Source organism: Pleurodeles waltl, chromosome 3_1 (genome assembly GCF_031143425.1).
Source record: "Pleurodeles waltl isolate 20211129_DDA chromosome 3_1, aPleWal1.hap1.20221129, whole genome shotgun sequence".
NCBI lineage: Eukaryota > Metazoa > Chordata > Amphibia > Caudata > Salamandridae > Pleurodeles > Pleurodeles waltl.
The window spans coordinates 321,325,606-321,339,727 of NC_090440.1; the positions used below are offsets into that span (position 1 = coordinate 321,325,606).

The window sequence follows — 14,122 nt, forward strand, 5'->3', positions numbered from 1 at the left end:
AAATAATAGGCTGATCTGTCTCCAAGGGGTGCAGAAATGGCCTGGGTACATGTGCCCCCAAAGTGGGGGGCGACCCTTGCCCAAGCCCCCCCCCCCATCCACTAACACACACACACACACACACACACACTATCCCTGGTGTCTACGTGGCTTCTGCCCCCCTTGGGGGCAGGTGGGTCTAGAAAAATAGGCCCATCTGCCCCCAGGGGGGGCAGAAATGGCCAACAGGTCAATGCCCCCCTTGGGGGGGCGCCCCGTGCCCAAGGGGACGCCCCCCCACAAAAATAAACACATAAAAAAACATCCCTGGCGTTCTAGTGGTTTCTGCCCCCCTTGGGGGCAGATCAGCCTAAAAATAATAGGCTGATCTGCCCTCAAGGGGGGCAGAAATGGCCCTAAAAGACATGCCCCCCAAAGGGGAGCGACCCTTGCCCAAGGGGGCGCCCCCCCATCCACTACACACACAATCCCTGGTGCCTAAGTGGCTTCTGCCCCCCTTGGGGGCAGATGGACCTAAAAAAAATAGGCCGATTTGCCCCCAAGGGGGGTAGAAAAGGCCAACAGTTCTCTGCCCCCTTGGGGGGGGCGCCCCTTGCCCAAGGGGGCACCCCCCCCCACATAAATACACATAAAAATAAAAAACCCTGGTGATCTAGTGTTTTCTGCCCCCCTTGGGGGCAGAGCTGGCTAAAAAGTAGCCAATCTGCCCTCAAGGGGGGCAGAAATGGCCCTAAAGGACATGCCCCCCACAGGGGAGCGACCCTTGCCCAAGGGGGCGCCCCCCCATTCACTACACACACAATCCCTGGTGCCTAAGTGGCTTCTGCCCCCCTTGGGGGCAGATGGACCTAAAAAAAATAGGCCGATCTGCCCCCAAGGGGGGCAGAAAAGGCCAACAGTTCTCTGCCCCCTTGGGGGGGGGCGCCCCTTGCCCAAGGGGGCACCCCCCCCCAACATAAATGCACAGAAAATAAAAATCCCTGGTGATCCAGTGGTTTCTGCCCCCCTTGGGGGCAGATCCGCCTAAAAAGTAGGCCAATCTGCCCCCAAGGGGGGCAGAAATGGCCGTAACAAATTGCCCCCACAAGGGGAGCGACCCTTGCCCAAGGGGCCGCTCCCCGCATGCCAAAAACAGGTAACAACAATAAAAAAAAAAAATCCCTGGTGTCTAGTGGGCATTCCTGCTGCCCGATCGCAATGCGATCGGGCAGCAGGAATGCTCAAAGAGACACCGGGGGAAAGGAAAAGCCTTTCCTTTCCCCCGGTGCCTCTTTAGCCCAAACCCCCCACCCACCGGGAAGAGGAACTCACCTCTTCTCCGTTCGCCGCACAGGAAGCAAATGGCTTCCTGTGCGGCGAAATCCCCATAATGAAGTCAGCGCGCGATCGCGCGCTGACGTCATTATGGGGGGGTGGGGGGGTCGGGGGTGGAAGGGGAAGGGCTTCCCCTTCCATCCCTGACTTTGGGGGGGTGGCGGGAAGCACACAGAGGGAGCGAGAGCGCTCCCTCTGGGCTGTGTGCCGAGGACGTAGTGGTTACGTCCTCGGCACAGCAGCACTGTGCCGCGGGACGTAACCACTACGTCCGCGGCACAGAAGGGGTTAATATCAAAATGCAACCATAACATTTATATTGGGTTAATGGAATCCTTTATAAGCAAGTTGTCCTGTGCATTGCTCCAGGTTTCACACCTATCCTGACAGTTTCTCAAGTTCTACGTGCAGCTTCTAACACAGCTGCATTAAAAAGTTTAAATGTACATCTACAATACCCAGATTGGCTTTAATTTGGGAAATGGACCAGCAATCCAGGTCACCTGGAGTCAAGCTTGTGTTCCTAGTTCTTAAAGAAAGTGACTTCACCTCACCACCCTTTTGATTTGACTTCAAACTGAGGGGCATCACCTGCTGCTGCTCTGAAGCTGATCAACCTGCAGATCCTTTTTGTCTCTTGAGCGCTCCTTTAGTCCCAAAGACAATGCAGTTGCCAAGTATCAGTCTTAAAGATCCTGCTTCTCTGAAAAATGATCCTTCATCCCTGACCAGACAGTATGGTATGGTGTGGTGATTGTCTAAGCTACTTTTAACATTGTCCAAACCAGCCCCTACAATAAATGTAAGGACAGGATACAAAGCAGCTTGAATGCTTATGAACTTTCTTTGAATTGGCTCCCTTTCATTGTGAAAATAAAATATAAAGTAATTTGTACTGTTTGCAATTGATAGTGGGGCAAGGGCAAATGATAACAATGTAAGCTAAACTGTTTACTATTTTATATGCTATTTTAAGGAAAAAACAATTAAGAATACTGAATACAAAAAAAAGGTAGCTCCCACTAAATGCCCATCAGAACCTCATCCTTAACCATGACAGACCACATCATAATCGTAATCGTAACCATGACAGACCACATATTAAAATGCATCTACAAATGTTTCCAACATGCAGCAGACTTTGTAAACCCAATTGGTATGTTCTGTTACAACTGCAATGTTTCCTATAATACTTTATGACACTGGAACTGTTTCAAAAGTCACTTAAATGACCAATGTTATGGAAAATGCCAGGCCTTCAGTTTAAAAAAAAAAAAAAAAACTGGTGTTTAGCTCCTACCCAAAGAGATAGATGGAGGTAGTTCCATAGTTTGCCTGCAGAGATTGAGAAGGCCCGACTGTAGGAGGCTGGCCTGGCTTGTGGTACTTACACCTTGTGCAGGTCCAGGTATCCCTTATTAGTAGGTCAGTAGTGTTCTAGCAGCTTAGGCTGATAAAGTTAGCTATAGCAGAGCAGCTTAGGCTGAACTAGGAGACATGCAAAGCTCCTACCATACCACTTATATCACTTAGCACTATATCATAAGAAACACAATACTCAGAGTTACTAAAAATAAAGGTACTTTATTTTGGTGATAATATGCCAAAAGTATCTCAGAGGATATACTCCCTTATGAGGTAAGTAAAATACACAAAATATACACACAAGCCAAAATCAGGTAAGTAAACAGTTAGCAAAGTAGTGCAAATACTGTAGAACACAATAGAATGCAATAGGAGACAATAGGCCTAGGGGCAACACAAACCATATGCTCCAAAAGTGGAATGCGAACCACGAATGGACCCCAGGCCTAGTGTAATGTGTAGAGGGTCGGTGGGAGTGTAAGAAAACACTAAGTGTGTCCAAGATACCCCACCCCAAGCCCCTGAAAAGTAGGAGTAAAGTTACCCTACAACCCCAGAAAGACCGTAAAGTCGAGATAGGGGATTCTGCAAAGACAACTGACTGCAAAGCACTGAAGACTGATTCTTGGACCTGAGGACCTGCAAAGGAAGGGGACCAAGTCCAAGAGTCATGCAAGTGTCCAGGGGGGCAGGAGCCCACTAAACCCCGGACGAAGGTACAAAAGGACTGCGTCCGGGTGGAAGAAGCCGAAGATTCTGCAACAACGGAAAGTGCCAGGAACTTCTTTGCTCAGAAGATGTCCCACGGCGTGCTGGAGGAAGTAGAGTTGTTTCCACGCAGAAAGACCGCAAACAAGCCTTGCTAGCTGCAAGATTCGCGGTTAAAGATTTTGGGTGCTGCCAGGGCCCAGGAAGGACCAGGAGGTCGCCCCTTGGAGGAGGAGACGGAGGGGGTGCTCAGCAACAGAGAGAGCCCACGCAGAAGCAGGCAGCACCTGCAGAAGCACCTGAACAGGCGTTCAGAAGATCTGAACACAACGGTCATCTCAGCACAACAAAAGAGGGTCCCACGAAGTCGGAGTCCAACTCAGCGAGTTAAGCAATACAGGACGGAGTGCTGGGGACCTGGGCTAGGCAGTGCACAAATAAAGTCTTGTAAAATTGCACAGAAGCCCTAGCAGGTGCAGTTCACGCAGTACACAGGATTACTGTCTGGCGTGGGGAGGAAAGGACTTACCTCCACCAAATTTGAACAGAAGGGCCACTGGACTGTCGGGGACACTTGGATCCAGCTCCTGTGTTCCAGGGACCACGCTCGTCAAGATGAGTGGATGAGAGGGAACCCAGAGGACTGGTGATGCAGAAGTTTGGTGCCTGAGTTAGCAGGGGGAAGATTCCGTCGACCCACTGGAGATTTCTTCTTGGCTTCCAGTGCAGGGTGAAGGCAGACAGCCCTCAGAGCATGCACCACCAAGAAACAGTCTTCTTGCTACTTTGTTGCGGTTTTGCAGGCGTCCTGGAGCAGTCAGCAGTCGATCCTTGGCAGAAGTCGGAAAGAAGTGCAGAGGAATTCTGGTGAGCTCTTGGATTAGTTATCTGATGAGAAACCCACAGGAGAAACCCTAAATAGCCCTCAGAGGAGGATTGGCTACAGAAAGAGGTAAGCACCTATCAGGAGGGGTCTCTGACGTCACCTGCTGGCACTGGCCACTCAGAGGTCTCCATTGTGCCCTCACACCTCTGTATTCAAGATGGCAGAGATCTGGGACACACTGGAGGAGCTCTGGGCACCTCCCCTGGGAGAAGCTGATCAGGGGAGTGGTCAGTCCCCTTTCCTTTGTCCAGTTTCACGCCAGAGCAGGGCTGGGTGGATCTCTGAACTGGTGTAGACCGGCTTATGCAAGGAGGGCACCATCTGTGCCCTTCAAAGCATTTCCAGAGGCCAGGAGAGGCTACTCCTCTCAGGCCCTTAACACCTATTTCCAAAGGGAGAGGGTGTAACACCCTCTCTCAGAGGAAATCCTTTGTTCTGCCTTCCTGGGACTGGGCTGCCCAGGCCCCAGGGGGGCAGAAACCTGTCTGAGGGTTGGCAGCAGCGGTAGCTGCAGAGAAAGCCCCAGAGAGTGAGTTTGGCAGTACCAGGGCTTTATGCTGGAGCCCCGGGGATGCATGGAATTGTCCCCCCAATACCAGAATGGTATTGGGGTGACAAGTCCATGATACTAGACATGTTACATAGCCATGTTTGGAGTTACCATTGTGACGCTACATATAGGTATTGGCCTATATGTAGTGCACAAGTGTAATGGTGTCCCCGCACTCACAAAGTCTGGGGAAATTGCCCTGAACAATGTGGGGGCACCTTGGCTAGTGCCAGGGTGCCCTCACACTTAGTAATTTTGCACCTAACCTTCACCAAGTGAGGGTTAGACATATAGGTGACTTATAAGTTACTTAAGTGCAGTGTAAAATGGCTGTGAAATAACGTGGACGTTATTTCACTCAGGCTGCAGTGGCAGTCCTGTGTAAGAATTATCTGAGCTCCCTATGGGTGGCAAAAGAAATGCTGCAGCCCATAGGGATCTCCTGGAACCCCAATACCCTGGGTACCTAGGTGCTATATACTAGGGAATTATAAGGGTGTTCCATTGTGCCAATCAGAATTGGTAAAATTAGTCACTAGCCTGCAGTGACAATTTTAAAAGCAGAGAGAGCATAAACACTGATGTTCTGGTTAGCAGAGCCTCAGTGATACAGTTAGGCACCACACAGGGAACACATACAGGGCACACTTTATGAGCACTGGTGTCCTGGCTAGCAGGATCCCAGTGACACAGGCAAAAACAAACATACATACAAGTAAAAATGGGGGTAACCTGCCAGGCAAGATGGTGCTTTCCTACACCGACCTCCAGCTCGAGACCAACAGAAGCAAAAAACAACCAGTAACTTACAGAAGGAAGACCTAAGTGACCTAAAAGGGATATAACACTGAAATGTACTTTGCAGGCACACTGAGACAGCCACATTAATGGACTTTAGAACCAAAAGAAGGCCATGTATGCTGTCCTCTTAGAAATAAAAAGCCAATGTAAGTTGTCTACCTTTTTTGTGGCAACAAACAGGTTGGGAGGTGTAAAACTAGCCAGGTAGCTGTGTTCTGAAGATTCTGAATTCTTGTTATAATCTGGAGCACCAAGAGAGAGCTAATTGCAGTAGTCTAGATGGCTGATAATTGTTGCCTACACCACAACACCCTGATATGAGCGTGATAGGGAAGAGGTTTACACAGCAAGCATACATGTGAACATGTGGAAAGTTACTGATTAACCTGTTTGTGTAGGGTTAGATGTTGATCAATACAAACATCAATAATCTCCACAGAGGAAACCATTGAAGGAGTAGACCCTAGGCGACAGAAGTTGATAGACAGATGTTGGAGTTCTGGGATAAGCAAGAACTCTGTTTTCATCAGGATTACATTTCAGGAAAATACATGATTGTTCCACGTTACCTGCAGCTGATCGCCACACAAACATAATAACCGTTGAATATTATGCATTTGGGTCCTTTTTTCACTAAATGTATTGTGGTCTCCTCTTCTTCACAGCATACTGATGTCTGTCTCATGAAGTACTCTGAAGTGATAGAATGGTCTCATGCAGCACTTTCCCAAACATCAGAGTAAACCTATTTAAAGTGGGTGAGGGAAGGATTTTTGTACATATGCAAATGCACCGAGTACTCCAGGAAATGTATGACTGTCAAAAGTTTCCATGAGTATTTGCGGTATTATTTGCAAATGTTTGAAAAGTCAGAATTTTGTGTCCGACATTTTCGTTTGCAGCAACACTTTGCATTTTAGGAGATTGTGTAATGATTTAAAGGGTTTAACGTTGTCTTGTGTCTCAGGTGCAAATTGCTCGTTGTTTTTTTGTGAGGCTTTTTTTTAAAAGATTGTTCCTCCGAAGTAAGTTACTGTGAAAAAATAACTTGTACAGTGTACTCTGTTATCCAAATATGGAAGTAATTTGCTATTCACATTTCTGTAATTGCATTGTTCATGTAAGGAGGTGCTACTTTGTATTTATGTTGAATGTTCATAGGCGAATAGCTTATACATCTGCAGGCTAATGGGTGTTCAGAAAATGTTTATTATTATTGTAATTTCAAGTTACTCCCTACATCCCTATATTTCACTTTCATGTACTTTGATGTGGGGACAGGGGAGAGCGGATAATGTTTCATTGCCAGGTCAGTTGTTGAACTTATATTGAATGGCAAGGCAATCACTGCTCTATCCTTATTTGTAATATATTATTTATAAACAGGTACAGCTCTAATGTAAGCTGAGAGGAAATTTTTAAAATTTTCACAAGAATCATTTTGCCCTAATCCAAAAACCTAAATTTGTGCATTTATAGTGCCATGGTGTTATAAAAATGTATGCCATTTTTTGGCAAGAGTGATTTCCATAACAGTGTTCAATGGTCTTATTGCAGTGTTGTAATTACATGCAGTTTATGGCGATTTAGAATTTATATTTCTGCATTTAGTTTGTTCATGCAGTTCGTTTGAATTAAAACACATTATTTCATGTTTTCAAAACTAGGACAAACCTTTGGAGTACAAAGACTTGACTGGGAGCTTCGTGACAATCCTTAAGCAAGTAGTTGGAGGGAAACTCCCAGTAGATTTCAATTATCACAGTGTGCCAGCACCGTGGCTACAGATTCAACTTCTAAGAATTCTGGGACTGCTTGGAAAGGATGATCCTAGGTAATTTTGGTTTTAACCTAATCTGTACTGTTAAAGAGCATGTTCTGTTAAATTAAATCTTGAAGAGTATGCTGAGAGGTAGACATTTCCTTCATTATAGTTGACTCTCCATGTAAACATATCGACCTGATATGCATGTATTTTATGATTTGCCACGATATTCAACAATTAAATCTGTTTTTCGCTTCTAATAATTTAAACGTTTAAGCGTTTTGGAAAATTGACTAGACGGGAGAAAACTGTAGAATATTGGACACTATGACAGAGCAGCAAAAGAGTTTTTTCTCTCAATTAGGTTATTATTGTACCCATAGCAGGTTGGTGTGTCTTGAACTGGATTATCCCTGCTCTGATGCTTAATTAGTGTGACTGGCTTTTCCACTTTGTCTGTGGGCAAACATCAATATCCCTTCGGTTTTCTTCAAAGTGTTTTTTTCCTCAAATCACTACTTCCTGACTAGCGCAAATGCAGTGGCACCAGTAAATCCGATTAAAGGACACAGAGTTCTGGAAAGGGCAAGTATTCGAGCAACAGCTCACCGAGAAACCTGCAGAGAGATTGAGATGTTGCTGCCAGCAAACAGACAGGTGCCATATGACACTTAAAAAGAACTGTTTCTTTTTGCCATGTGTCAGTGCTTAACTTTTCTGCACTATCCCCACTTTTGTAGTAAAACGATCCAGGTTGACAATTAAGCTTAATGGCAACGGGGAGAGCCTGACTCAGAGATGTCACCCATCCAGAACATAACATTTCTGCCCTTATCATTCAAAATTGTGGACAGGAAGCATGTCCCTGACAAGGCTGAACCCTTGGAGTAACGAAAACTCAACTTTTGTTGGAATGGTTAGTCATAGCATTGATAAGTAAGCTCTAGTTTTTTAATTCACATAAAAACCAAATTATGTCATCTAAATATTAGAAATGCTATTTCTTGGAAAAAGAAAACAACAGAAATGTGATTTGATAGAAAATAATTTAAAAAAAATCAAGGAACAGTGTATGATTGGATTATGACGACAAAATATTTTATAGAGAAACTGTCTTTTAAAGAAGAAAATCTGGATAGGGAACTCATTTATACATTACAATAGAAGAAAAGAGTTAAGGGACCAAAGCTAGATGGAGGCAGGTTAGGGAAGAGATTCACCATTGCCAATGCCTCCCTCACTCAAGACAACTTCCTTGAAGCTCTCAAAACAGGCCACATACTCCCACTCCAACACTAGACCTGGATGACCTCACTACCGGCCTACCACTGACCTACCATTCATCTGGAACATCACATCAATGCTAACCATAGCCTGCACAACAACCAATCTAACTTCAAATCATGCTGCAGCATGACAACTGGTACCTTGCATGTTGTAGACAATGCCCTCTTGCCCACAGAAGATAACTTCTGACATTGCTGGCCCGTTTAGCTGCCTTTGACACAGTGACCCTTTTACCCTGAAACACACCTGGACAAACAAGGAGGAGCATCTTGGGGGGATAGACTGGATTTAGAAATAGGTGAAGGGGCTTGTTATTGAGAGCCCCCTCCAAAAACAGCATGGAGAATATAGGAAGCAGTGCAGGGAAAGAATGTTTGAGAGGGGGGAAACAATGAAAGATGGAAAGGAAGTTGGGGGGTGACCCCTTGAACAGCATTAAAAAAGAATACATTGAAGTATAAGGACATGGGAAGAGAAGAGGAACCTATCTATGCAAATATCATAGAAAAGACAATAGAATATATTTAGAAAACAAGAACAATGTAAAAATGAAATAAAAAAAAGCCCTTCTATCAATTTGTTTCTCTCAAAAGGTAAATTACATTTGTATTGAAAAGTGCTTAATTAGAGTGGTTCTCAGAATTTGTATACTAAACCTCTTACGAAATTACATGGAAAATGCCATGATCATATGTCCTGTTGCTAATTACCTTGTGAATAAGCTAACCTTTAACATACCAAGTGCCTGACTCGTAAATAAAAAGTATAAAAGTATATTCAGAGAGTTCCTATCATGTTGGAAACTGCCTTTGCACTGTTTTTTGAATTCAGACATCCCCATTAATATGGCAAAAAATATATGCCAGTGTTCGGTTTACCAGGCTTGCGACCAAAAAAATTGTGCCTTTTTGGAAGTTGGTATTCCAGTAGTCAGTAAGCAGAGTACGAGTCCAAATTGGGGAAAACCAGTTTCCAAGTACTGTTGCACTTTCTTTCCCCTTGGGGAAACCATTTCTCCCTCAGCCCTCTGCAGGAGCATATCTCCACCCTCTTTCAGAGAACATACTTGGGTATTCCCTCTGAATATTGCCTTGAGGATTATTACAGAGATGCAAAGACATTGAGGATTAACACAGAAAAACTGACTTTAGTTTAGGAAACTTGTCCATTTCGGATTCACCTCAATAATATTTATTTCATATTTCTGAGAAGATTACAGGTTCACGTCCTTTCAGAAAAAAAATTGGTTTTGGAACCCAGTGCAAGGATTCTTCTCTCCACAGTACATAAACAACTTCACAATTTAGACTATAGGACATCTGTTCATTGCCGGCAAACTTGGCACTCTTGAAACATAGGGGCAATTTACCCAAAAAAGGACTATTGGAAAATTATTGATCAAATTGTTTTGGCTCTTCTGTGGCATTATCACTTCTCTTGAATGTTTTAGTTGCCAGAACTGCAAGATTCCTGATAATGTTTATTGTTTGGTCATCCCAAACTCCCCTTCTTTTCTGGGGTCAGTAGGCGGGATAGGGATATCAATGTTTTTTTACCTCTCCGTATTATCTCTGCACAAATCTTAACAGAAATCAAATAATCTCTTGCTTCGAGTTTGGACCAAAAGTTGTTATAAAATGAGAAATCTGTAACAGTAATACCATTTTTATTAAGTTTAATTGCACCCTTGATTCATGAGTTTCCAATTATTTTTTTAAATATTTCATTGCTTATTGTTTTATGTAAGGAATCACACTTAAGTACTGCTGTTTGGTTCCTATATGTAGTACTCATACTTTTCAAGTAGGAGAAACCCATGTATGCTGGCTGAAAGGCAATTTTATCTTTATTAATAAAGTCTCATTCTGTAGGATGACCAACCCTACCATATTATCCAATTTACTTTGTAGCCGGATATTGCCCACAGTATTAAATCACCTTTAAAATAGTTTCAATTGAGTTATTTTGATCTGACTTCATCAGTACAATGTTATTTGTCTAAAGTTGAGTTTTAATGGTCTCCCACCATGTTCATCCCCTGAACATTTTCACATTCCCTATCACAAGTATCTCCAGAGCTGTTTAAAGGGCCAAGCTTGGTACCTTTTTGCATGTCCAAACATTCATTATCAGGGTATTTACTATCAAACAATACTTACTCTAGTTTCTTTAAAGTTAAAAACATATGTGTTTCTTTATTTTTTATCAGTTTGACTTCTGCTAATAGTTCAACAACAAACGTATGATGAAAATGATTATCATTACTCTCCATAGGCCACTAGAATTTTGATATGTAAATTTTCCTCTCTTGTCACAGAAACTACACAGGAGACTTCTGTGCAGCCATAGAAACTAGGCACAATCCTATCCCACTGTCCTCCTTCACTTGCATTTAATGCCATGTCAGACATTGGAGGTTACTGTGAGAAAGTATAAATGTTTTGTAGGAGTTATGCCTTTAAATGTCAGAGACTACATGTGGTCTGGGAAGCTATCATGGACAAGCAGAGGTAGTAGCATCATATCAAAATGTTGTGGCTCGATTTAGGCTATAATTATTCATCTCTTTTATTATGCTTTTGGGTGACTGCTGCTTGGCAAAAATGCCCTTTCAGATATTCTTTTTCGCTTTCTGGTGATTGAATACATGTAAAAAAAAAATAAAAAAAATGCTGTGATGAGGAGCCTCTTTCCTTCCTGGAAATTCCTTCAAAACAAATGGACCTGCATTTTGAACCTAAGAATAAATGTAACCTTCAACATTTCTAATGAAAGGGGACTTTCTTGGTGCCCATTATATCAGCCTGGAAGGTCACTGAAATTCAAGCCTTAAGCTCAAAGCAATCCTAATAGATTTTCATATATGTGAGACTATTTTGTGACCCTTTTCTCTCCCAAACTCACTGTTTATGAGCAGCAAATGTCTAAGATGGTAGGACATTTATTTGTACTAGTTCTCTAGTATTTGTTGATTCTTTTAATTCATAAAAACAAACCCACTCAACCGCTTTTAAAGTAGAAGCATAGCTTGACATCAGCAAATGGGAGCCTTATACTTTTCTTGCTCTAACAGTGAACTGCCCTAACTCCACTGCTTACCATTGTTGGACAGAGCAGCTTCTTAAAATCTTAACGTGGCAATCTGACTATTCCCTTTCATGAGATTAGCTCATATTTGCACAGTTTCACTCTTTGTTGTTCCTTCTCTGAGATGATATGAAATTGCTCTGATGCAACATCATTTGTTATTAGTTTTAAAATCAACATACAGACATACTCCTTGTGATTTCTATAGATGTTCATAGAATGTTCCAATTTAATAAATTAAAAAAGACAATATAAATGGGTGCTAGATCTCGCGCTTTGGCAGCTATGTTCTTATGTTACTGAATTCAAAGAAGATACCAGTGATGGATACGATATGATTACAAGTAATACACCTTTCCTTTTTATGAAATATGATTTGTAATTCAGTCATATATTTGGTTCTCTGACATGAGTTGAACTTTGCCTATATTTTGAATGCTGTTTTTCTGCATTGAAACAGCGCAAGTGATTTGATGTATGATGTGCTGGATGAATCCTTAAGAAGAGCAGAACTTAATCACAATATCACATACGGTAAGTGAGCAGAATAATTTTATGTCTACATGCACCTGCCAAATAAAAGTAAACATTTTATGCTAAAATCAGATTGCCGAATCTCTGTGTATTTGTAATGTTACAAATGACATTTGCTTTAAGAGTCTGTTTAGCTTTGTAAAATCAACATTCAAGGATTAAAACTTAAAGTTATATCTTTTGGCAAGAGCTATTTATATAATAAACCTGATCCAGAGACACGCTTTTCTTATTATTTATAACATTTTATTTAGGAATTAAGTTGAGGCAGTAAGGTCATAATGTAAAAACACTTCCTTTACAACAACTGTATGTTATCCATTGGGTCCCACAGATCTCGCTGTTCTGAGAACTAGCCAGACATAAAAACACATAATTTTGTTGCAATCCACAACACAAAGGGTGGTAAGTAGTTATAAGCAGGTTTGACCCTGTCATTTTTACTAGTGAACCTGTCAGTTTTACATTTCCTAACCCATATTGTAGTAAAACAGTACTCTGTTCTCTGAAGCGTTCCATTTATACACTGACTGTATGTCTTCCCTTTTCAGGGCAGAGGTCTGGAGTTTGTTTCTGCACCATATGTCATCTTACACAGGGTACAGCATAGAAAGTAGTGTAAGGCCCAAAGTAGAGAGACATGGGGCAATTTGGACACAGTGTTAAAATAAGGGCTTTCCTCTGCTGTCGGAGAATCCATGTTAGTAGCCTGTTTGCATGCCTGACCTCCCTTTGATGCCAGGAACATTAGTACACCACCTTTTCCTGTCAGTAAATTTCTATACCTCTCTCACACATACCTTCAGAACAGACATTTAATTATACTCATCTTGAAGAAGGCTGCATTCCAATTATGAATGCCTTTTATGCCTTAAGATCTATAAGTCTCTAGTACAATCTAATTACCACTACAGGAAGAGAAGGATCCAGTTAAAAACTCTTTCATGGAAGATTTAGTTGATAGTCCTGTCCCAGTAAATCCATTCAGAGTAGAAGAGGGGAGATTACCAGGAGCTTTCAAGGGAAAATAGGTTTTTGGCCCCTCTGGATAAAGAGTAGAGTGAAATAGGTTGCAAGAAGAAGGAATTGGCAGGCCCCTTTCACTTTCAGTTCTATGGAGAAAGTAATACTTGTTTCATCTTTAATATCCCTTGTTAAAACATAACAGGGGAGGTGGCTGAGTGAAATCTTTCGGGGAGTTATGGTTCTGAATGTTAGTTTTATACACCATAATCTGTTTGCTAGTAGTATCCATGGAACCATGGTCTTAGTTTTGTACCATAGAAATATTCCCTCATACTCTTGATCAGTCGTACATCATAGTCCTTCCTTTCAATTGGGGTCTTAGTGGCTTTTTCTAAGCAGTATACCACAAGGCCTGGTGGGTATCCAAATCAACCATAATCATCATTATTTATTTACACCTTTAGGAAATCCCAAGTTACAACAGAGTTCTTTAAAATATATCATGCTTTACTCTTGTACTGGAGATGTGGCCTATTCTTGAACTGTAGAACAAGGATACACAAGCCAAATTTTGCGATGCTTGTAAATCTGTTAAATTGTCAACATTTATAGCATTTAGAAGCAGACTAACACCCAGGATTAAACACTGTATTAAACCCACAACTACATTGCAGTTTGTAGGTTGTAACAGTGGCACTGGCTCCTCCTTTGGTACACAGTTCTTGAACACCTGACACTCAGTAATTGGCTATCAGCACTACATAGGTACTGGGGATCTTTTTACCAAGCAGGTCAAAACAAAAGTCCCCAGACGTTGGATTGACATCTAAAATAGTGAGAAGCAAAGGCGATGGTCTCT

At 42.4% G+C, this 14,122-nt stretch overlaps 1 protein-coding gene across 1 annotated transcript in view; it reads left to right on the forward strand.

The window, feature by feature from the left end:
* Window positions 1–14,122, forward strand: part of AP4E1 (adaptor related protein complex 4 subunit epsilon 1) — a 246,052-nt gene that overhangs the window by 64,458 nt on the left and 167,472 nt on the right. Inside the window, exons 7-8 of the mRNA XM_069222475.1 lie at window positions 7,292–7,458; window positions 12,224–12,297. Of these exons, the coding sequence (XP_069078576.1) occupies window positions 7,292–7,458; window positions 12,224–12,297 (241 nt within the window). The remainder of the gene's footprint in view (window positions 1–7,291; window positions 7,459–12,223; window positions 12,298–14,122) is intronic.